This window comes from Eutrema salsugineum, unplaced genomic scaffold, assembly GCF_000478725.1.
Source record: "Eutrema salsugineum unplaced genomic scaffold, Eutsalg1_0 scaffold_6, whole genome shotgun sequence".
Lineage (NCBI taxonomy): Eukaryota > Viridiplantae > Streptophyta > Magnoliopsida > Brassicales > Brassicaceae > Eutrema > Eutrema salsugineum.
The window spans coordinates 3,405,100-3,429,941 of record NW_006256547.1 but is presented as its reverse complement, the minus strand read 5'-3'; the positions used below and the strand labels follow the sequence as shown (position 1 = coordinate 3,429,941).

General features: G+C 37.4%; 7 protein-coding genes across 7 annotated transcripts; 2 read left to right on the top strand and 5 right to left on the bottom strand.

The window, feature by feature from the left end:
* Positions 1-2: 2 nt before the first annotated feature.
* LOC18012697 (probable folate-biopterin transporter 2) lies at positions 3-2,384 on the bottom strand. Its single transcript, XM_006394691.2, has 5 exons — positions 1,585-2,384; positions 1,252-1,511; positions 1,077-1,172; positions 828-998; positions 3-743 (listed from the first exon to the last, which is right to left on the bottom strand). Exons 1-5 carry the CDS (start codon positions 1,946-1,948, stop codon positions 135-137), a joined length of 1,500 nt encoding a protein of 499 aa, XP_006394753.1. The 5' UTR covers positions 1,949-2,384; the 3' UTR covers positions 3-134.
* A 2,088-nt stretch (positions 2,385-4,472) lies between these two features.
* On the bottom strand, positions 4,473-5,456 carry LOC18012498 (protein ENHANCED DISEASE RESISTANCE 2-like). Its single transcript, XM_006394687.2, has one exon. The coding sequence runs from the start codon at positions 5,442-5,444 to the stop codon at positions 4,473-4,475; it is 972 nt and encodes a 323-aa protein (XP_006394749.2). The 5' UTR covers positions 5,445-5,456.
* Positions 5,457-5,836: 380 nt separating this feature from the next.
* LOC18012851 lies at positions 5,837-6,073 on the bottom strand. The gene is made up of 2 exons (XM_006394686.2): positions 6,004-6,073; positions 5,837-5,903 (listed from the first exon to the last, which is right to left on the bottom strand). Exons 1-2 carry the CDS (start codon positions 6,070-6,072, stop codon positions 5,844-5,846), a joined length of 129 nt encoding a protein of 42 aa, XP_006394748.1. The 5' UTR covers position 6,073; the 3' UTR covers positions 5,837-5,843.
* A 319-nt stretch (positions 6,074-6,392) lies between these two features.
* Positions 6,393-11,112, top strand: LOC18012905 (uncharacterized protein slr1919). Its single transcript, XM_006394685.2, has 14 exons — positions 6,393-6,615; positions 7,048-7,174; positions 7,276-7,522; positions 7,657-7,698; positions 7,817-7,888; positions 7,991-8,126; positions 8,257-8,414; positions 8,500-8,584; positions 8,662-8,861; positions 8,982-9,143; positions 9,343-9,492; positions 10,063-10,323; positions 10,422-10,685; positions 10,768-11,112. The coding sequence occupies exons 1-14, from the start codon at positions 6,558-6,560 to the stop codon at positions 11,002-11,004; spliced, it is 2,199 nt and encodes a 732-aa protein (XP_006394747.2). The 5' UTR covers positions 6,393-6,557; the 3' UTR covers positions 11,005-11,112.
* Positions 11,113-11,653: 541 nt separating this feature from the next.
* Positions 11,654-13,988, top strand: LOC18012904 (probable protein phosphatase 2C 71). Its single transcript, XM_006394684.2, has 8 exons — positions 11,654-11,733; positions 11,872-11,999; positions 12,118-12,216; positions 12,300-12,458; positions 12,607-12,693; positions 12,769-12,860; positions 12,939-13,013; positions 13,152-13,988. The coding sequence occupies exons 1-8, from the start codon at positions 11,654-11,656 to the stop codon at positions 13,803-13,805; spliced, it is 1,374 nt and encodes a 457-aa protein (XP_006394746.1). The 3' UTR covers positions 13,806-13,988.
* A 114-nt stretch (positions 13,989-14,102) lies between these two features.
* Positions 14,103-16,018, bottom strand: LOC18012903 (zinc finger protein CONSTANS-LIKE 4). Its single transcript, XM_006394683.2, is given in 3 exon segments — positions 14,103-14,627; positions 14,630-14,717; positions 15,210-16,018. Coding segments are annotated over 3 exon segments (1,059 nt in total). The 5' UTR covers positions 15,927-16,018; the 3' UTR covers positions 14,103-14,373.
* Positions 16,019-17,999: 1,981 nt separating this feature from the next.
* LOC18013153 (protein GLUTAMINE DUMPER 5) lies at positions 18,000-18,644 on the bottom strand. The gene has a single exon (XM_006394682.2). The coding sequence runs from the start codon at positions 18,591-18,593 to the stop codon at positions 18,153-18,155; it is 441 nt and encodes a 146-aa protein (XP_006394744.1). The 5' UTR covers positions 18,594-18,644; the 3' UTR covers positions 18,000-18,152.
* Between the last annotated feature and the right edge of the window lie 6,198 nt (positions 18,645-24,842).

The window sequence follows — 24,842 nt, the reverse complement described above, 5'->3', positions numbered from 1 at the left end:
GCTATTTTAGGCCCACAAATTTGTTATGTATACTGAGAAAACTTGCACTTGGTATCAGTGGAAGTAAAGTCAAGAGAAAATGCTGAAAAACTGAAGCATTTGCTTCAAATTTCTATAAAAAGAGAACACTGTAGCTATCTTCTATCAACGGATTGAACAAGAGACGCCAATTCCAAATTCCGAGTTTCTTCTTTTTCGTCTCCCTCTCCGTCCGAATCTTCCCCCATAATCTCATCAGGGAGCTTGAATGTGTTCTGATCTCCCTTAGGCACAAGAAACAGAACAAAAAGCGGTGAAACTCTCATAACATTCCTGAGCAGAACCGCAAGCCAGAGGTTACCAAACTCAGTCCGAGTCACCTTGAGGACGTGCAACAACACTCCTCCGAGCCATGACGAGGTCATGACGCCTGCATTGTCAATTGACATTAGCAACGCAAAGAAGGTCCCTTCGATTCCGTGAGGACAAAGCTTTGAAGTGAGGACGAGCAGCGGCATCCATTTCAGGCGTCCGATCATCTGAGAAACTACCTCATCGACTACTATGAAGAGATAGTCCGGTAAGCCAAATTTTAAGTTGAGACGTAGCACAAGAATGAGGTCAAGCATTCCGGATAAGGCATAGAGAAGTTGAGTCCACAAACAAAGGCCACGGAACGGATGATCCTTTAGGACCAGCTGGTACAGCGTTGCTCCTAGAATCGACCCTATTGAACCAATTGAGAGAATGAAACCAACCGTTTCCTGAAACAAAACCAGAACAGAAAGGCTCTCAAACACATCTTAGGTATAGGTTGAAAATATGAACTGGTTGTTTAAGGGGAGTACCTGAGCAAACAAAGGGCCATCTTTTGCATCTGTGAACCAATAGAAGAGACCTTCATGAATGTTCAAACTAAGAGCAAGGGATATATACATATACAGACTCGGCCGCCACACATCTGAGCATTTCATTGTCCTCCACATTGCTTTCCCTGCATCGGCAAATTTCTGATTTACCTGAGAATTGATACAAACAAGAATCAAGAATCTCATCTTGGTAGAAAAATGAAGCTAGTGAAGAGCGAAAAGAATCACCTGTTTGTAAGAGAAACCAGGAACATGGGACTCACTAAACACAACCCCGACTACCGATACTAATGCGAATGGGAATGTCAGCAAGCCAAACACGCCCTAATATCAGAGAAAAGGAAACACAGGATTAGAGAGAAACCACGAGTGACAGAGATCAACAGGAGCAAGATCAGCTAACCTTGGGGCCAACAAGATGAACTAAGATGCCACTCATAAAGTAACCAACAAGTGCTCCAATGGAGGAGCTTAAACTGCATAAGCTCTGCATATCCGATGCAAGAGAAGGGTGTTTGATGCTGTTGTAGGCGGTGCAAGCATCAATGGTTACATCGGCTATTGCCATTGCAGCACTTGATATTGTCATCCAAAACAGTGCCAAGTAAAGGTGTAAATTACTATGAATCGAAATAAACAACAAAGAAACCACTCCAAGCACCCCTGCAAAAAAAAGCACTGTGAATAAATGTGTATATTTACTGAGAATATGATCCAAATATCTAGCAAGATTTACCAGCTAAAATGAAGTAAGGGCGTCTGTGGAAGCCAAACATGGGAAGAACATCAGTGAGAATGCCCCAAATAGGCTTAATGATCCATGGAATCTTAGTGATTGCAGTGAGAGCCTGAGATTCAGAAGGCTGAACCTTTTGAACATCTTTCATGTAATACTCTGTGGCTACACGACCCAGTGAGCCACCAAGCCCTTGGTTTATTCCGTACAGTGAGACCACACCGAACACAAAGCTCCAGTGAAGCTCTCTCGCCAGCATCTTTAGCCACCGGACTGGACCCCACACCACATTACGGAAATAGCTTTCTCCTTTGACCACATGGACGGATCCGCCGTTTTCAAGGTTTTGTTCTTCTACTACCATAACTGGTTTCTGTAAGGGTAAAGATTCCAAGATTTTTGGATCCGTTTTGAGCTCAAATTTTGAAACTTTTTGATGTGGGAAACAGATCCAGGACCAGAGTTGTCTCAAGTGGGTGTTTCTTGGATTGAGTTGAGCTCAGAGAAAAAGTAAATCTTTGGTTGAAGCGTGGATTATAAAAAATGATGAATCTTTTGAAGTAGGCAAGTAAAAAACACAGAGATTTGGGAATCAAAAATCTAGCTTGGATTAAAGCTCAAAAAACAAGAATGAAATTGGCAAACAAGAAGCGTCGTTGACCTGACTTCGTATGAACAACTAATGCCCATTGAAGACGAAGAAGAAGAAGAAAATGAATTGATTAAAGAAATAAAAGGATAAAACTCAGATCAGAGCGACGAAAGGAAAATGTCAAGCTTTTGCTACTAAATGTTTGACCAAAAAACATCTTTGCTTGTCTCTTACTAAGAACATTCTGTTTAGTTTTCATTTTCTACTTTCTATTTTCCCCGGCTTTTTTTCAATTTTTTTTGGTTCACCTTCAAAATAAAACTATTTATTGAATTTATAAGGAGCATGTAGAAGCATATAAAAGGTTTGTTAACAAAGAAAAAAAGGATTTGTAAGGTAAATACAGGATAAACAAAGATTTTTTTTTTTTATTGAAATGTAATAAAACCTTATTTTGCATTAAAGTCATCATAACAAACCTAATCGTTCACTACTACATTAATACTTTTGACTTTTTTCTCTCTTTCTCCATTTTTATTTGTAGATCTGTGATTAAAATCTTACGTAAAGTGTGAAGTCTCCTAATTCACAGCATTTCCCATATTTTCCCTTTTCTATGTAAAGAGTTGATTTGGGTCCGAAGGGCCAAACCGTCCATGAGCGCACAAAAAAATCAAAGCTTTTTCGAGATCAGTCGGCCACCAAAAGAACAGAACAAGGTCTTTTAAACCTAGTATCGCCTCTTTAGATACGTGTCCTGATGCCGTTGGTTCAAAATAGATCTTGTCACCACTACTTCCCACTGGTTCTGAAATAGCAACAAGAAAAAAACATTTTCCATTTCCTTAATTATAAGAAAAAAAAATAGCATCCTTGGGTTGTTCTGTCACCTTTATTGATTAAATATATAAAAAGTAAGATATAGACAAAAGTTTGCCACCACCAACTACCAACTGTTACTCATTAGTTTTTACGAAATATTTGAAAATGAGAATAATTTATAGACGATATTGATGTTGTCACTTTAAAACATATTTTATCAAAGATTAAAATGTGAAAGCACTTATACTTTGTTTTACAAGATAAAGATTATTTTGGTTTAAAAATATAAGATGTTTTACATTTACATTTTTATAGCTTTTTTTGGTCAAGACATTTGTTATACTCCCTCTGTTCAGAATTATTTGATGTTTAAGGATTTTGCACATAGTTTAAGGATTCATTTAATTTTTATTTTTTCTATACTAAAAATATTATTTATAATCCATTTAAATATCATTCAGTCAATAAGAAAATAATCTGCAGAATATAAAAGGTCAAAAACTATAAAAATTTATTAAATTTTGTATTGAAAAGTGAAAACATCAAATAATTCTGAACAAAAAAAACCTTCTAAAACATCAAATAATTCTGAACAGAGGGAGTAGTATTTTAATGTGTGACCATGTGTTGGAAGAAGACCCAAAGAGTTCAGTGCTTTTTTTAAAGTACGTTTAAGGATCCATTACTTTGAAAAGTCCCAAGGCAGCCTATTGCCTAAAGCAAAACGGACATAAGCAATAACAACAATTGGGAAATTAAGGATAAAGATTTCTAACTTCCAGATACCCACAGCTAAGATTCCTCCAAGGTTTAAGGCTATAAACACTAATTTGGGCTCCTTGAATGGCTGAAAACCTGCAAACAAGGGTAGACTTTAATTAAAATGAGTTATTTTCTCTAAATTTTATGATTTTGTTCTGTAGTATAATTTTCCATTTCTAATCCTAATAAACAATATAAAGAATGTTTTCTTCAACTAGTACACTGGCACAATATGCATATGCTAAAGTATATATAGTTGCCAATGTAAGGAGAAGGCCCTAAGTAAGTAGTTCGAAGCTATGTGCTGATGTGCATTCAAGATACACGTCGTAGGTGGTGGTCTCTAACGGCGGATATGGTTTCATTTGGATGGTCTAAAAATAGGCTTTGACAGCAAAACGTAGAAAGGACAGCACGTAACAAGCAAATACAATGTAAAACAAGCGGAACAACTAATTAAATGTTAATGCGTGATTAACATTGAACGTAACAAGGGCGATTAATATGAAGTGTAATAAGTTCAAAGACTAAAGAGAATACAACAGACAAAATTAAATAAATTAAATAGACTACAAAAACTTGCATATGGCGCGCAACCAACTATGGAGCCGACAATGGGTCAGAGGAAACAAAACTCCTTCGGTTAATTATCATGTTTAATGGAGATTAAAAAAAAAAAAAACAAATATTTTCAGATTCTTCTCATTTAATCTCAAACCTCATCGTCGTCGTCGTTTGCTTTCGCCGAACCCATCATTCCGAGAGGCTTCTTCGAGTCGTCGACCACAAAAGCCGAAGATAACTCCATATGACAAATCCTACAAGCTCCGATAAGTCTCTCCGGCAGCTCATCCTCCGTTTGCGCCTCCACAACGAAACCAACGTCGACCGTAAGGCTCGTAATGCACCCCAACGAAAGCCGCAAAAGCGCCCTCATAATCGCCGAGCTTCCTAAATCGATATCTATCTCCAAGTAGTTATCTCCTCTGTAATAACTACACCTCACAGTCTTACCAGCAACGAACGCACCGAAGCTCCCGGCCGCCGATTTAACTACCCAGGGACCTTCCACGACTCTGCTCACCACTTTGAATCTTTCGTTACAGAACGATTCGTCTCCGTCGATCAAGTGGCGGAGGACGGAATCGGAAGGGATTTGATCCTCCGTCGCGAAGTAGAACACGCAGCTGTACGGTTCTTTGCTTGGAACTTGGAAATTCACGGCGAAGATGAAGCTGTTTAGGGATTTGACACGAGATTGGGCTTTTTTAAGCGCGTGTGCGACTCGGTTATCGGGACGAGCCAGGACGTTTTCGAGTTTCGTGGTGGATTTGAGCCAGTCAACGCCGGCGGGAGAGAGGAGGTAGTCTCCGCCGGGAGATTTCTGTTTGTCGGTGAAGTAAGTAGCGGAGCGGAGAGAGAAGACGGAACCTGGAGGCGAAGCCCAGCCGTTGATTCCGGTATGGAGGTCGACGAGGCGGAGTGATCCACCGTTGAGCGTCTCGGTTATCCACTCCGGTACATGCGGGATTGATCCGGTTTGAGCCGGTTTGGAACTGGAGCATTTGGTTGGCCTCATGGTGTGTGATTCGTTCTCGCCTCTCTCTTCTATTCTCTTGATGGCTTTTTCGACTAGTCTTGATGGTCTAATAAATCTATTACTAGTTGCTAATAAAATATCCATTAGATTCGATCTAGCAATTAATAAGTAACATGGTTAGACACTGTAATCAGTAAATGGTGCTGCTATTAATTGCATTTATAAGATCCTATACGCTGCAGAAAGATGGCAATTAAATAGCGGTGGATTAAGCCAAGAACAAAGAACACATCCCTCATTAGCAAGAACTTGAGCATAAGAATAAATTCGGTTCTGTAATGTAACAAATGATTGGAAATGTAACAAAATCTATTACAGAAACTCACCAAAAGTGCAGAAACCACAAAGAAAAACTCGAGACCGCATATTTAAAAAGTAAGCTAGTGAACATATATGATCATGAGGCCAACAACTAAAAAATATCGCCGATAACGCAATATCAGATCGGAACAAAACACACCAATTCGATGAATCCAAGTCCAATCAGTGAGATTTTTGTCTCTGAGGCTGACGATCAGAAGCCAATCTGTAAATCCAGTAAACCTACAAATCGCATAATCCGAAAGTGATCAACGATCGGTGCTGCGATTGCAAACTTATATAAACCTAATTAAATCGAAAACAGCGAGCAAGTGAAGTTTACCAAGGCGATGACGTGAGCTGCAGCGAGAAAAACAACCAAACCCGGTACAAGATCCATAGACTTCTCCATTGCAGACGATATTAAAAACACTCTAAAACGAATCGATCTGGAACTTCACCGATATTTCTCTTCCGGAGACGACTAAGGTAGTATTTGTGAGAGAAAGAGTCGTCAAGTTATCCTTCTCCGATTTGAAAATCTGCAGGAACAATATTAATCATTTGGGCCTAAGCTATAATCAACTCGACCATATCGGCCTGATTCGGCCCATATAACTTCGTTAAGTAACAGAAACGCCGACTGACTCGGAATAATCGCCACGTGTAAGCGACGTGGCGACTAATTTTCGCATACTTGTCTTTGCACTGTTGCTTCCTCGGCTCGGCTCTTACGTGGAGAGACACTCGAAAACATCTTCTTCAAGGGCGATCTCGCTTGCGCATTCTAGCGAACAGTTTCTGCGCAAAGAGCTAAACGAGTGGTAATCTGGACGGACTATGGGATTTTCGCATGCTGTTCGACTGAATCGATCGCCGTGTTCTTGCCGTTAGCCGATGAGGAATGTCGTTGTTGCTCTCCGCCATCACCGCCGTGTCTCGCTGTACCAGAGAAGTACGCATTTTCTTTCCTTTTCATTCTCGCATTCGATGGCAATTTTTATGTTTCGATATAAATTTTTAGGATTCGGAAGAATTGGCGGGAGTGGATGATTTTCGGGTTGAAATTATGAATTACTGACTCGATAATCACGATTTTGAATCTACTTAATTTACTAGATACAGCGGGAGGACAGAATTGTAGCTATCACGAAAACATTAAATTTCGGCGTTGGAAAAAAAATTGGAAATCCGGATATTAGTTTTGTAATGCTGATGATGGTTGCCCAAGCTCAGTTTCAGTGAAGTTTTCACTTCTATCTTTGCTAGATCAGGGATGTGTAGAAGGCGTGTATTAGGCTAAAATGATGATGCTGCGGCGACTTTTTTTATTTTCCTTTTTTGGAAATAGAATTTTATGTTGATGAGGTTGTTGTTGTTATTATAGTTGTAGCTTTGCGTGATGACAAAACTATTGACTTCAAGCTTGGGGACTACATATCGAGAGGAAAGGATAATGAGCTCTCAAGACAGACAAATACATGGGTTTCTCCAATTTTCCTGCAACATAGAATGTGAGTTCTTCATCATGCTGTATAATTTATGGGTACACAAAAAATCGAGGATTTCAGGATGTTTTAGTGGGCTAATCGTTTTTGGGGAGATTGGTCCGCAGGTATTCGACGGGTTTCACCAGCGTTCATGGTGGAAGACCTACGGCTGAGTATGCAAAGTTGCGGAGAGAGTCCCTTGAAAACGAATTTGGACATGCTCTTGGAGCATATAGCTCCAAAAGTTTTTCTGCAGTGTATCGTTTTGGCCCATTTTTGGCTTTGTATAGAGCTGCAATCATTTCGTTCCATGTGGTGAAGCTTGCCTTTTGGCAGCTGTTTGTTCAGGATATGAGGAAACGTGCTGTCAAGGTCCGTAAACTCGTGACCTATGATGATCTTTTGTTTGCCGATACTTGTTTGATTAGATAAATGAAGAGTACTCTTTGGATATGTGGCTCGGCCAATAACTATTTTGATACTAATTTATCACATCTTGGATGCAGTTCCGTGAGACTCTTATCAGCTTGGGGCCTTTTTACATTAAGGTTTGCTGCGTATTCGCGTTTTATTCCAGTACTCCTCTAAGTATACTAATCTTCGTCTCTTCTTTTTTTTTTTAAAAAAAAAAACAAAGTTCCTCACAAATAATACATTGGGTTGCAGCTCGGACAGGCGCTGAGCACGAGACCAGACATATTACCCTCTATATATTGTCAGGAGCTTTCAAAATTGCAGGTGGCTAATCTTTCTTTCTTTAAAATTACATTCTATATATTTCAGTAGCTTTCAAAATTTCAAGTGGTAATAGTTGGATAACATACTTTTCTTGATGATCAGGATCAAATACCTCCATTTCCAACTAATGTTGCCATGCGATGTATTGAAGAGCAACTGGGTGTTCCAGTGTCAAAACTTTTTGCAGATATTAGTGCTAAGCCTGTTGCTGCTGCATCTCTGGGCCAGGTATACAAAGGTTAGATGCCTTTTAACTGTGGTCAGATTTTTCCTATCCTTTTGTTCTCAACTGTTATCCTCCTTGCCATTTTCTCAGTTTCGAGTTACTAGAAGCTAAATGTTTCAATTTTCTCCTTCAAGTATTGCAGCTCACCTGCATTCCGGACAGTTGGTAGCTGTTAAGGTTCAGAGACCTGGAATGTCGCTCTCGCTAACACGTGATGCCCTCTTATTCCATATGATTGGGGGACAACTGAAACGATTTGCGAAAGCCCGTAAGGACCTTTTGGTAGCGGTGAATGAGATGGTGAGTCATTTATCTGAAACTTTTGAACTACTTTTATGCTTACCGATATTGTGCAAACATGTTTATTTCTCGCTTGGATGAACAGGTCAGGCATATGTTTGACGAAATAGATTACATTCAAGAGGCAAAAAATGCAGAACGATTTGCTTCTTTATACTCTTTTGATATAGGTAGGTATTCTTGTTTCAAATTCTGCTCTCTTCTGAAACACCATTTCCAGATTTAATATATCTTTGAACATTGACAGGGAATGATCAGATTAATGATAACGCTGGACCTAGGAGTATGTCCAGGAACCATAGAGCAGAGAACATTAAAGTCCCTAAAATATACTGGAATTTTACACGCACTGCGGTCCTCACAATGGAATGGATCGATGGCATAAAACTAACAGATGAAATTAAGCTGAGAAGGGCTTCTCTTGATAGAAGGGACTTGATCGATCAGGTAACCAAAGAACTGATACCAACTTATGCTAGGTTAATGTCCTCATAGGTGTGTACTTAGTATGGCTAGGTTCTTGTAAATGTTCCACCACTGAGAACCTTGAACTGGTTTGGTTCACAGGGTTTATCCTGTTCATTAAAGCAGCTGCTTGAGGTTGGATTCTTTCATGCTGATCCGCACCCAGGAAATCTGGTGGCTACTAAAGAAGGGTCTCTTGTTTATTTCGACTTCGGGATGATGGGGAATATCCCACGCCATTACCGTGTGGGACTTATTCAAATTGTAAGCTCTACTTCAGTTTAACCTTACCTTTTCTGTTTCTTATATGCTTGTGGTCTTTCTAGCTTCTCTTCTTGATTATGCATATAAAATAAACTACATGCAGCGTCTTTCTGATGCAGATGGGAAATGGTGACTTTTCTATCTGAATTTTTGTTTTTCGTCACTTTGTCAATTTTGATTAGTTTTATTGCGATTACAGCTAGTGCATTTTGTCAACCGTGACTCTCTAAGTTTGGCAAATGATTTCCTTTCCTTGGGTTTTTTACCGGAAGGGGTCGACATACAAGCAGTTTCAAATGCCTTGCGTGCTTCGTTTGGTTCTAATACCAGAATATCACAAGATTTCCAGGTATGCCCTTTCTTCATCTTGTAATGAAAAGTTACACTCAACCCTACAGACACATTCACTTAGATACAATTATGGCAAAGCCTTTCAAAAACTTTTTTCGTGTTATTGCTTGTGGGCTGAAATGTTTTTAATTAAACAAAGAGTTCGTTACAAACTTTTGCTTTTTGAAAAGCCAAAAAGGTAGAGAAAGCAACAGAACTTGGTTGTTTTACGATGATGGTATTTGAAACACCTCATTAGCAACTTTTTCGCTTGTACCGGAATGACCTATGTTTGGATTAAAGCGCTTAGCTAATCTCGTGCATCAAACTAGAATTACGACTTCGTGATAGTCCAAAACAGTAAAGGAGTGATAAATTTAAAGTAAATCCAGATTTCTGGGAGATATGGATTATTAGCTGCCAACCGTTAGAAACCCAATCAGCAGCTGACTTTGTCATAGTTGAGTTAATTTCTTGTTTGGTGAGACACCACTGACAGGATTCTTCACAATGATTATTTCTTTACCCTATACAGTCATCGTGAGTTTACCGAAACTCATTGTAATCTACCTTACTTCTTGCTGTACAGGGGGTGATGGAACAGTTATATGATGTTATGTACGAGTTCAACTTTTCGCTGCCTCCAGATTATGCTCTTGTCATAAGATCCCTTGGTTCACTAGAAGGCACTGCAAAGATTCTTGATCCAGAGTTTAAAGTGATCGAGAGTGCATATCCGTTTGTTATCGGGAGGCTATTAGCAGATCCAAGCCCAGATATGAGGAAAATACTAAGGGAACTTGTCATTTGTAATGATGGATCAATAAGGTGGAATCGGCTTGAACGCCTGGTACGTCATAACAACTCTTCTCCTTAGGATTTTGTTTTATTGTTCTCTTTGGGAAATTGAGTAAGTCTGAACAGTGAGCTGAACTCTCTCTCTTTCAGGTAGCAGCTATATCCGAACAGGCTTCTGCGACTTCTGGAGAGTCACCAGAAGACAAAACACTTAACAAATCATCGGAACTGAAATCATTCGACATGCATTCAGTAGTTTCGGCCACAGAAGATCTGCTATTGTTCATATTATCAGAGAAAGGGCAGAGAGTAAGGGTGTTCCTTCTTCAGGACATAATCAGAGTGGTTGATATTTATCTGGAAGAAGAGGCTCTTGATGTCAACATGAAGAAGCAGACCATCAATCTCAGGAGGGTCAGTAATCACCAAATAAAAACCTTTTTTTTTCTCTCTATCAATGGAATCTTAAAAAAAAAAAAGGCTTCTCATTTTTCAGGAAATAGGGACGATGAAAAGAGTGAGCAATGGTTTCAGGTGTCTGAGTGAGGCCGTGAAGCTTGCACCTGGAATGTGGACAGCAATGCTTCTTCGGATGTCAAGGAAGCCTGAGGTTCACAGTTATGCTTTAGATATTGTTTCTGCTTTGTCTACGCATTTTGGCCACAAAGTTTCTCACACTTGTTGGATCCTTTTCTCCAAATTGCTCCATCAAAGTGACAAGAAGAGACAATGATTTAATACACTTGGGTCTTTCGGTCTCACGTTTTTTTTCATAATAGAAAATATGCACTAGATAGTCAAATTCTACTTTCTTATTTGCAGAACAAACAAATGGTAAAATCGTAAATAAATTGATTTATTTATCGTATATTTTCTTGACAGCAACATGGAAATTTTTTTTCCAAGAGAGTAAAAAAAAAAAGACATTGCCGTAGTGATATTTAGAAAACCATTTCAGATTTGCCCATTGGTTGAAGGGCCTTTGACTTCCAAGTCCATATGTAGCTCCTTCTATAATTAGCAACACCACAATGCATTGGAGGTCTCGCCGGGAAATGCTCAACACCATTGCTTTTGAAAAACGTCGAACCGCTGCTTTCTGTTTCCTTTTTTGGTTTCTTACGCTATTTCCTTCGACCATGAAACCTCCTCTCATCTTCTTCTCTGTCTTCTTTTGAATCTTCCTCACTTCTGACCTCCAGGTTTCCTTGTTTTCTTAATCCAAGAAAAAAATTATCGGTATCTCACTGTGTTCTGCATTCGTATATGTTAAAAAACGTCCCATCTTTTGTTTTTTTATTTCAGTATAGCTCTCAAGTTTATCATCTGAAGAGTAGTAACTTAAGATTTTTTGAGATTTCTGCAAAACCAATAAAACAAAAATGGGATATATGGACTTGGCGTTGTCATATTCGAATCAGATGCGTATTGTCGAAGCCCCAGCAAGTGGAGGCGGTCTCAGGTCCTCTATACTCCATCTCAGCTTAAGATTCTTTGCTATTAAGCCATATATAATGTAGAACTCTCTCCATGATTGTGGTTCTTACCTCTACGTAACCTGAGCTCATCGATCACACTATGTCCAATGATTTAACTGCAGCCAGAATGGAAAATTCAGCTATGGATATGCAAGCTCAGCTGGGAAAAGGTCATCTATGGAAGATTTTTTTGAGACGAGGATTGACGGTATAGATGGAGAAATCGTTGGTCTATTTGGAGTCTTTGATGGTATTTTCTTGGGCCCCTTAAGAGCTTTTACGCATTATGTCTCCATGGCATTTTCTTGAAGGTTTTTCGATGCGCGTAATTTTGTTCATAAGCAGATTTGTTTCTTACTGTGTTGCAGGGCATGGTGGAGCCAGAGCAGCTGAGTATGTCAAGCGTCATCTTTTCAGCAATCTTATCACTCATCCTAAGTTCATATCTGACACCAAATCTGCAATAGGTTACTTCCAAGAACCCTTTTAAAGTTTCTTTTGGTTCCGAACTTACTAATTGTTGATCTGATTCTTTGTTTTTTTTTTCCAGCTGATGCCTATAATCATACAGACTCTGAACTTCTCAAGTCAGAAAATAGTCACACTAGAGACGCTGGTTCAACTGCGTCTACTGCTATTCTCGTTGGTGATCGTTTACTTGTTGCAAATGTTGGCGATTCCAGAGCTGTTATTTGTAGAGGCGGAAATGGTAATTTTCTTTGAAACTTTTGTGATAACTCATTACTCAACTTCTCTCTCTAGTTTTTACTATCTCTTAATGATATCCTCTGAAGGTAGTCGGATTCTCTTGTTTATTATGTGAATGTTTTTGAATGAAATGATAATGTGATCTGTAGCATTTGCTGTGTCAAGAGACCATAAACCTGACCAAAGTGACGAGCGTGAAAGGATTGAGAATGCTGGTGGTTTTGTGATGTGGGCAGGTAACAAGAAAGAAACCGTGTAATATGTTTTGCTTCTTCTTTTTCGCATAGTCATCTGATTCCTGGATTGAATAGGGACTTGGAGAGTTGGAGGAGTTCTTGCAGTTTCTCGCGCATTTGGTGATCGACTTCTGAAACAGTATGTTGTTGCTGATCCAGAGATTCAGGTATATATATATCTTCTTCACTTGCATATAAACCCCATACATGTACTTGTGTTTAAGGTCATGTCTTCTTTTAAGCAGGAAGAAAAGATTGACGATTCTCTCGAGTTTCTGATCCTGGCTAGTGATGGACTTTGGGATGTTTTCTCCAACGAGGTTTTTGATAGTTAAAACTCTTTTGTGTTATATGATGAATAAAAGTTACAGTTCCCATTTCATGTTCCGAGATGAACCTGAAGAGTTTTGAGTTTGACATGAGTCTCAATGACTAGGGATCTGTAATGGTGTTTGCAGGAAGCTGTTGCAGTGGTGAAAGAGGTCGAGGATCCAGAGGAATCGACCAAGAAACTTGTGGGAGAAGCAATAAGGAGAGGAAGTGCAGACAATATCACATGTGTAGTCGTTCGTTTTCTGGAGAGCAAGACTGCTAATACCAAAGCTTACTCCCAGATATCCTCAGCCCATACCAGCTCATCTCAGGAAGCAAATCAAGCGCAAACCGCGGTTAGAAACGACTTGGACCACAAGATCTCTGCCAGAGAAACCAATCAAGAGCGTAAGGCAGTACACAGTGACTTGGACCGCAAAGCTGAGAACGAAAGCGTGAACCAAAAGCCGGTCACAGCTAGAAGCGGCGACTTAGGCCACGTCAGCTCAAAACAAAAGCCAGTTCCGGTTACAGAAACAGAACACAATGTTTCTTCAGAAGAGATTGGCTCAGCAGGAGAAAAGGATAAAATGCCAGCCAGATCAGAGCCTAAGAAATTAGCCAAGAACCCTGGTCAAGAGCAGACCACAGTACACAACCAGAAGCAGTCGATTGCAGCAACAAAGACCACTTCCTCGGAACAGAGAGGATCAGTGAGTGAAAAGAATCGAAAGCCAATCGCAGTTCATAGCGACTCCGCCACAAGCAAGGCCAGTAGCGTTCACTCAATCTCTAACTAAAATTCCTGCTGACTTCAGAATGATCTTTTGAAAAATGGATGTCTCGTCTTCATTTGCTTTGAAAATATTAGTGTCACGAGATTTTTGCCTCGATTCATTTGTGTCGTTGATTAAGGTTTTAATTCCAATAATGTAAATTTTCTTCTTTCTTTTTTTTTTGCCGTGTACTGTACATTACATTTTGGTGAACTACTACTGTACATTACATTCCATATTACTCTTATTTTAGCATGGGATGTTGCATACAAATACACTCCACGTCTATTATATTAGAAAACCCAAAAGGAGCCCTATAAATTATGTCGAAACATTGAATCAAATGGAAAATAGAAAAACACTACATACACAAAACATGTTCAAAATCACATGATTATATACAAAATAAGTTACACATAAACACCACCCACTTTCTTGTCCTTCCTCTCTCCCGCCCATTAACAGGTAAAAAACTCATCAACAAAAAAAAAAAACAAACAACTCTTAAAATGCAAAAAAGAAAAAAAAAGGTTCGTTAAAACCTTATTACTAAAATAAACACCAAACAAGTCCCTTCATTTTATTTCAATCTCTAAAACGTAGGTACAAGTCCGAAGCCGCTAAAGATACCGCCATGACCAACCACGTCGTTGCTCTCACCAGTATCTGTCCGCTTCGCAAACCGTCCCTTGATTCTCGGTCTCATTTCTGCATATGCTTTCCTTGAAGCGTACCTTATCGTCTTCTCGAACTTCCTGTTCTTCCTCTTCTCTCTGTACCTCATTACCCTCGCCTCTCTCTCTGCTGACGTCAACGGAACAGCTCGCTGGCTTCCCGTATCGGTTCACTGGTTGCAGCACCACCGTAAGGGTATGAAACGTCGGCCACGGAGCCTCCATCTGGCACCACTCCCACTTCCAACGACGATGATGATACCTGTAGTCACAAACCGTTGGATCAGAAAAAACAACCTTTGACTTGCTATTTAAATTATTAGCTTCAGGGCTCGTTATGATTAGCGTCAGTTCTACTTTATAGAGTAGCTTACGCATGTCTCATACAATTAATAATATATATTACTCGATACCACAGACCTAAACTTGATTAATCAGATCCACAAGAAATTGCCCTTCACAGACACATACTTTGTTTTAGATATATAATTGGATACTTAAATTAATCATTATCATCGTATTCTTCTAATTAAAGATTAGCTAGAATTCCTATGTTGCTTGCCTACAACAACACTAAATTAAGTGAACCAATCATTAGTTACCGATTAATTTAATAATTTAAAGTGTCATTAAAGTCGTAACCGCAAAGATCTAATATTTATCTAAATTGGATAAACAAATGGTTCTTTTGAGTTCTAAAAAGAATTAATTAAAGTAATCAGTTTGATTAGAGGAAGTTAATTAAGTAGCTTACGCTGTGACTGATACAGTTGTAACCGTAAGTAAAGCCTTTGGATCCTCCGGTGAAATCCAACTCGTAGCAGTTCTCGTTCACCGTCGGGCCTCGAACCGTGCGACTCTCCACCGGAACCACACCATCGGTGCCGGAGCTGTTCTGCTCCTGCAATTCCAGCTTCGGATCAACAGTCCCGTAGTCCAGATCCAGATACGGATCCGGATCCGAGAACAAGTATTGTTGACCCGTGTTCATCTCCGGGCTATCTCCCGGCACCGTCTCAGCCGCCGTAGCCATCGCCGTCGTCTTCGGGTTCGGGAGAAGCCACGACGCCGCCTCCTCCTCCTCTTCCTCACGGCTAGCGTTTCCGTCTAGATCGGAGAAGTAACAGTCGTCGAGGAAATTGACGGCGGTGTGTTTGACGGAGCCGTCGGCGCCGGAGACGGAATCGTAGAATGGCGTGACGGGGACGCGCTCGTGACGGCGAGCCAAAGGGTTAGCCGAGTGGATGTCTCGGTCGCACGTGACGCAGAGAGCAGCCGCGTCTGCCTTGCACGTGACGTGAGCTGGCGCTTGCTCGCACACTTCGCACATCCACACGCGCGCATGTCTCGACGCCAGCTTGTTCGCCGCGTGGACCTTCGAGTCACAGCTGAGACACAGAAACGCCGCGTCCGGACGGCAGTATAACGCCGCCGTCGCCGATTTGCACGAGTCGCAGAGCTTTGACGCCATTTCTCTCTCTCTCTCTCTTTTTTCTCTCTTTCTCTCTCTCTCTCACTATTTTTCTCTTCTCTCTCTCTCTGTCACTCTCTCTTTGTGGTTGGTGCTGCTATGGCTTCACATGAGCGTGTCCATGAGTCTATCCATGTGGGTCCCAGGGGCATCCATCTAGATCAAATGAAACGAGGACACGTGGTAAAATCTTAGCCAAACAACATTATTCATTAGAAGGAAAAATACTTGGCATGAAAGTTCTGACTATGCACAAAATGAGCTTTTGTCTTCTTTTGTTGTAATCATGCTCTCTCGTTTATCTACTTGTAATCATAATTCTGAAGTCGTCGACATTTGGCAACAGGTGTTTTTATTGCAAATAATGCGTATCAAATTTGTCAAGGATTTTAAAAAAAGCGTTATAAACTTTTACACAAATTGCTCATTTTGCAAAAAAATAAAAGGAGAAAAAGAAAGTTGAATTATTGTCAAGAATCATGGGTTGAGATGCTTTCTACTTCGAGTCTCAGGACCACCACGAGAAGTAGCCATAAATGGAGACGATGCCGTGACTAAGGTGTGGATAAAGTAAATGGCTGGTTGGGTATGTCGGTCAATAATGGGTCAATAATGGGTCAAAAATGGGCCTTTAATTAGACCCAATGATTTTCGTTATAGAGCCCTTTTCTCCCATGCTGATATATTGTTCATATTTTGTTACTCACCAATTGGCCCATTATAGTCCAACACTAAACCATCAGTAGAATCATAGTTCTGTTCCATCAACAAATAAACCAACTCACCTTAAATAGTTTATCAAATACCATTTATATCTCTTTCTATTGATATGTTATTTATTTTATTTTTTATGAAAATGGTAAAATCTATGTACCGTTCGAAGTACTTATATGCTGATGGCTTATATGTGTCAATGAGGTTCGAAGTACTTATACGCACCTTAAAGAGTTCAACAAGTACTTATATGTCTCTGTGAGGTTCCAAAATTGAAAATAGAGTACCATGCAATTGCAATAATCAGTTTTTTTTTTATAAGTCGTAGATATGATAAATATTTCTCTTTTCTAGTTGGTGGGTACGCATATCATAAATCTACACACACCCAAAAAAAAGTTCAAATACAAATGTTGAAAGTTGAAACCGTCCGAATCATATATCTCTCTCGCTCTCTCTCTCTAAAGTTGATTATAAATGAGGAGGAGCAATAAATATGATAGATGTAACCAGAGTCGCATCGCCGCGTCAGTGTTGCCACCAAATAATAACTCTCATATACAACTGTTCCGACAATTACTGATGGACACTTTTGTACCTTTTTCGAAACCAGTGTACTGACACGTGTCCATATTATGACGTCACCATCTCTTTCTCAATGTGCTTTTCCCGCCAACCGATAAAAGCATGCCGACGACAGAAAAACCATGGGAGTCCGCGTCACCAATAAATATCAGTCCAGTATATATGAGTTACGATCTCGCCATAAAATGATCGTATCGTACTTGCTCTCGTACTTTCCTCAAAAAACTGGTTGACTTGAAAACATACTAAAATCTCTGTTGACCACAACAACAAAAACGAAAATCACTTTTCTAGAAATTCATACTTTTTGTTTCTAAATTTAGAATTAAATTTTTCTAAACAGATTTTTTTTTCCAATGGCAAATGATTGGATTAAAAGTAAAACTTTTTGGAAAGAAAAATTTTTACTTGATGATGAATTATAAATGTTTTCAAAACGCGATTCCACCTATCATGGATTATTCACGAAATTTTGTACAAACTGATAAAAAATGCTTTTTCTCCTTTATTTTGCGCCTTCTAAAATTATAAATAAGTTTTTAAAAAATCAATTTTAAATTGTGTCTTTTAAAAATATACTCATTTTCTTAAATTTATTTACACTAGGTAATTATTCCATTGATTTGGCTATTCTCAACTTCAGTTATTTAGCTATTCATATATTACAAATTAAACGAGTATATTTTGAATCTAGTTTTTTTTTTTTGGGTTAAATACTTGGTGTTAGTTTGTAGCAAAATAATTTTATACAGAGAAACCCGAAAACAAGTCAAATGTTTTGTTCACATTTACTACTCTAATTGGGATTTACAAGTTCAAGGTCGATAAAAACAGAGGAAAATAATTCCAACAACAACAACCAAAAAAAGGGACCAAAAACCAGAGGACGAGAACTGACAAAAAAAAAACACTCTTTGAGAACAGAGCTCACAGGTTTTCAGAAGAAAACGACGACCCTTCAGTTACTGTAGATTCCCCCATTTGCCCTTCTTTACTCTCCGTATTTACAACAATTTCGCCACCACTGATTACACAGTCCACTTTAGTGACACGAGTCTTGGCGGTGACCGGAGTGGCCAAGAAGGTGGGTTTGTTTTGTCCAGCCATGATCACAAGAATCTTCTCCTCGAAAACTTTAGCCACCACTTTCTCACCGGACTCTGTCTGTTTCTCGCCGTCACCGTCGTTTCTCCGCCGCGAGAGCGTCCAGTAGGAGCAGGCGAGCAACAAGAGAGCAAAGGCGATGAGTCCAAGCATCGCTGCCAAACCACCGAATAGGTAAGGAACCGGTGAACGCCATGGGTGCCGCGTCTGAGACTCCACGATTGTTGACATCTTCTGATCTGTTATGCTTGGAAATTCCCTCATTGTTTTTTTCAATAAAAAAAAAAAAATGTTTTAGTTTTTTTTATCGAGAAGCTTGTTTGATTTGCTTGGAGTGGTTTACAGTTTATTTATAGTACTAGCAGAGAAGAGAGAGAGAGAGAGCTGTAAATATTTCACAAAATGTCATTTCTCTTTTTTCTATTAAACAAAATTATTAGAAAACAAATTTAAAGGTAAGTGGGTCACGGAATCCCCATGATACGTTACGTTGCTTTGATCATGCACCAGGTCCGAAGATATTTTAATAATGTGTTTTTATATTTCGATATAACGTTGATTTTTTTTATATATCTTAATTTTGGTTTAAATTCGATTATAACTATTTCAACAAATGATGGACAGACTTGAAGCACATATCAATGTGAACAAGATCAAATGGTTTGCTGCTCATATGAATATGTTTTGGTGTATAAAGGATGACAAACTTTGCACTGAATTTTTGCATTATATTTCTGTCTAGGTAAAAAATAACGATATATGGGCTGTAATACCTTTATGCCAAGCATTATTTTTTTGAAGTCGTAGTAGCTATAACAGGAGAAAAATTGTAGTAAAAATTTATGTACACTAGTATAGTTTAACAACTTGTAAATCTATTCAAATCATTAATCCATGTGTAGGATGATGACGAGCACAAAGAATTTCTATCAAACCATGGTTTTGGTCAATGAACCGGCACTTCAAAGTTAAATTTGAACTGAACAGGTAAAGAGCAATCCTGGAAAACCAAATTTCTACCCAAGTTAGTTTTTTTAGACCAGAAATACTGACAAGAATTCAATTAGGCAAAGTCAGAAGTGTATTTTGTGTGTCTAAAAATGCATTCAATATCTTTATCATAATGGTGTTAGGATTTTAGGTTTTTAGAGCACTGCATCCTAAATACTCAAAACTCTGGCCTTTGTGGTAATAATTTTTTTTTTTCGACTAAGAACTTTGGGGTTATAACTTCTTTATCAACATCATATTAGCGTAAAAGTTTTAAAATAATGGGAAAGATCAAAAGAAACATCACAATTGATTATTTGGACTACGGAATATTAACTGGGCCCAGTGTGTGTTTTATTCGGGCCCATGAAATTCACATGGCCATTTGTTATTACGCTAGGACAGGGCAGGGGTGTCTGTGTCTTTTAAATGTGCTATTTGGATATGATTTGCCGTTAACAGTAAATTTTATATTGGTTTACTTTTTATTATTCCACAACAACAATCCATAGTTGGAAGGGAATATGAATATATCATATTTAAATCATTAGTAAACCCATAAAAAATGTTATCTAAACAATATCTACATTTAGTCTGTCCCGTACAATGTTTAATGTATACGATAAAGGGAAATGCATAAACCATAGGATGGATAGAAATGAAATAATGACAATGGATAAAGTGGGAACCAAAAGAGGATGGATTCGCTCTTATTTATGCATTTTTTTTCATGGATTATGTCATTTCTCTAAAACATATTTATGGGTTATGCTTTCACTCATCAATTATCCGTTGTAAGAATTCAAAAATTGAGAATCAATTTATAAATTTTCTTAACACTTCTTTGAATTTTGTTTCGCCAAACCCGCTAAATATACACATACATGGTGATTTCAAATATTGGTATTATTGGTAATTTGTTCTCTAACCCTAATCAAGCATAGTTTAGAAGCATACATATTCATTTTATACTAAAATACAAAATTACAGATTCGATATAATATAGCCGATCGTGATCAAAAATAAAACAAACTAAGAATAATATATATATTCGCTACTTGTGTTCACTATATTTCATTATTTCTCCATGCATGAAAAATTGAAAAGACGGTTCCGTCGGTGAAGCAATTTAGCTTAGTGATGATCTCTAGTAATGTATTAGATACTGAGATTATTAACTTTTTAGTCAAAATTTATTCTATTACATTTGATCATAACTAAGCAAAAGTAGATAACTACATATTCAATCAATCGAGTAAAGTTCAATTGTAGTTTTAGGCTGGGTACATTATTACATATACATATATATATGTATATATGTATATATGTTTCAAAGCTTTACTTTTAGCTGTGCGATGATACATGAACGAGAATATTTGATGGAGTTGGAGGAGACATGACAACTTGACAAGAGAATTAGGGATTGTCAACTTGCGGATCTTTCTCCCATATATATATAAGATACTTAGATACATATTAGGGTAAAGTAAAACATGCACTTTCAAAACATTGGACCTATTCAAACATATAAATGTATGTCTGTATCAGATGTGCATTGGCATAATGGCATACATTAATACTTACATAAAATTTATATCATACGTGCATCAGAGCATACTATATAAATACAATATATTTTATTAATCATTTTTGTCTTCTTTTTCAAATGAATAAGGATTTCCCTCATATTAAATTAATATCCCAAACAACTACATATAACTTTTAGATATTTTAACAAAAAATCTAAAGTATTATATATTTAGTTCGTATATTTATATTCTAACTTTAAAGCCGTCATTTACTATTATTTTCATTTATTCAATAATATATTATACTAGTTTGAACTCGGATGATAGACACATAAACAACACTGTAAGTCTGTAACAAATTTGTGTTTAGAATTTGTGTTCTGCCATATATTAATCACAGTAACTACTAACTAGTAAAATCTAACAGCTAGTTAAATCTTGTTAGATCTTGTTAAGAAAATGTATTTTGATTTTCAACCGATTAGATAAGATCATATATTCGAAATATTATCATCCAATTAATAAAGCAAATACAATATCATTCACGTATGCAATCTTCCATTTCAATTAACCATTTATCATTTCTAACCCTTTTTCGTCTTGAATCTCATTCTCTATAATCGCCAAAAAAAAAAAAAATTCATAAATTTAGTGGTTACCAATCGTACCCATAGAGAATTCCATCACACCTACTTTAATTTTTTTTTAATAAAAAAATAGCTAACTAGAAAAGCATGATATTTTTAGAAGAAAACATAGATTCTTAATTGGAAACCGTATGAGTAGAAGGAACACTCTTGTATAAAAATATTCTATTTTCCACCACCGCAAAAGCATTTAAAGTTACTCTCTCCATTCACTGATTAGTAAACAACCTGTTGGTTAAGCCGAAGGGTCATATCTTGTTGATCACGACTCCATCATGTGAAACATAATTATAAACATATATGTGTTTTGAAACATATATGTGTTTTGAAACACTCTTGTATAATGCACATATATCCTGACATATAAACATATATGTGTTTTAAAAAAGTATGCACATATATACATATAATGATAATGATAGTTATAACATGTGGACGCGAAAGCGATTGATCAAGCAATCCCATAGATAGATAGACAGGAGATATTGATTTGTGCTTGCCGGAGAGATTCGTTTCCACGTACATGGGAGAGGATTATAGATTTACTGTGAAGCCAGAGAATTATTTATTTATTCATATAACAAAAGTCATGAACTATTCGAAATCTGGTTGTGAATCAAACTTAGATACGAATATATTTCTGTCTGTATCGATATATCGATCTGTTAATATGACTTTGTTGAGACATCAAGAATCATATCTTGCTTGTCTTCTTTATTTCATTTTTATATTTTATGTCACCTCAGTCTAGTAGTCTATACATCACTTGAGGTATGTGTGTACATATATTTGTTTATACATACATAAAAATACAATATATAAAAAGTAAGGGTATCAAGTTGGAGGATAATCAATTATAAAATTTGAAGTCAAGTTCACAATTGTTAGCCATTAATTTCAGATTTCCAACGGTCTAAGGATTCAGTTTTGTGTGTTTAGGTTGTTAATATTTATCAGTGCTTCTTCGTCCACAAATGTTCCAAGAGTAAAACAAAAACCAATAGAATTTGTTTTTTTTGTTTATCAATTACCAAATTTGTTATTTCTACAAATGTATATCTCTAATTTTTTAAAAACTATACATACATCTCTAGAAGACTAAGCAAAACAAGACAGAGACTAAATCCCAAAACTTTTTTTACTTGGCCTTCACATTTTATATACACACAAGCCACTCTAGCTACAAACAAAACAAACTGTTTTTCTTTGGAGATTCTCTTCCTCTGTGATTCGTCTTTGAAGAAATCCTAACTCTCAACGGATAGTTCGAGGAAAACGGTCGGTACGAGAAACCGGCTCACCGTCTTTCGGTTTACTTCCAGTTCCAATTATAGTTGGGCTGGTTCATGTATTGGTTTCTTTTCTATCCTTTAATTGCAATTGGGCTGACTCATTAACTGGGCTTGAAGCATATGTGAATTTTTCTTTCTCCTGCTTGTGAATAGAAATATAATACTCTTTACAATTTTTTTTAAAAGAAAAAAACTCTCTATTTGAGCTGGTTAATACAAACTCTCTATTTTTTTGGTTGGTTGCTAAAATACAAACTCTCTATTATTTTCCTTCTTTTTTTAGATCGAGCTATTTGAGCTGTGATTTGTGAATACAGAATGATTCTTTGTAACTTCAAACCGTATAGTGAATTGTTAGATAAGGACATGGCCAAGACATACGATGTGTTTCTCAGCTCTGCTATTGTTTCTATGCTTCAACAGTTTTTGTTTCTCTTCAAGTGTGTCTTTCAATCGTATCAACTATCAATCACGTAATATGTAACTAAACAATTTTTTTTTTACCCAAATGTTCAGAATAAAAATACTGTCACTAGATGACATGATATTTACTCGATAGACTTGATTTTGACCTTTTTTCTTCTAGTGCTCAATAAAGACATGGGTAAAATATACAGTAAGCGAAATATTGCACTCGTTTTCTCGGACACATGCAGTAAATCGATGCAATATTGGCCATCCTATTTTGGCAGATCGATTACAGATAAACACTTGCAAAATTCATAATACCTTGCTCTTGCTGCCAAATCAGTTTCCATTAGAAACATAATTTTGAGGATAACTTTTTGCTCTTGACGACGAATCTTCATCATAGTTTATTGCTAATAGCGACAAATTATGATATTTATTTATTGCTAAATTTTAATTTATAGTGCTATACAGCGACAAATACTATAGTTTACATATAGATATGCCTGAACATTATCATTAATCTCTTACTAGTAATACATGATTATAAAAAATTTGCACATGAAGACGAAATTCGTCATCATAGTTTGTTGCTAATAACACAAATTATATATTTACTTTGTCGCTAGAGAAATTAATTACTTTTGTTTTTAAAAATTAAAAAAGACAAACCATCAGTCCATTGTTTATACATTGATAGTTGTTCGCCTTCTATTAAACAAGAAAAATATCACGAGAGAAGCAAGAATATATATATTTTTTCTTACAAGAATGAAAGTGACATGTTCCAAACAATCTTTTGAGAAGATTGTAAGAGCATCAGTAATGCAAGAATCCCTCATGGGATGCTTAGCTAATTTTTAATTATTAAATTTAAGCTAAGAATCTGTTTAAGAAATTTCTTTTTTTTATGCTTCGATGGTAGAATCTCAATAGAGGTACTTCAATGATAAATTTTAGGGCAAAGCTTTTGAAAAGCTGCAACAGGAGGCTCCGATGCTGAATCCACCATCTTCCCCATACAAATCGCTTCGCTAGATTGTAAGCTTTTGTTCTGCTCTGCCATAGCCTCGAACAAGGGCTTATCAAAGAGTCCCACCAACGAAGACCCAGCGCAATTTCCATTTCCCTTCTCCTTCTTCGTCAGAGAATGCGCGGAGAGAAACCGATTACGTCGCGGCAAGCGTCGCACACACCGTTATCGGCGTCCTTGAGGTGTTTGACGATGTGGGAGATGATATTGGAGAGCTGCGAAGAGGTGAAATCGGAATAAGAGAAGCAGAGGTCGAAGAGAAGGAGAGAGAAAAAAGAAGAATTTTCTTCTCAATAGTTTTTTCAATCACAGCATGACACGTAACTCTTAAGTATCGATTCTTCCACTTTTCTCTATTTTTCATTTAATTTAAATTCAAATAATTCTAAGTACCTCATATAAGTACCTGCGTTAAAGATGGCCTAACAATAACGGTATTGCAACCGAAAAAAAACATTGATAACGGAATAAACTACGTAGAAATTAAGGAACATGCAAAAACCACAAGTGTTGAAGTCTATAGGTTTCTATAAATAACCACGAACCACAAGAGTTGAAGTCTAATGGTTACACAAAACAAAATGGCATATGGTATGTGACGTTCGCGTATAAAT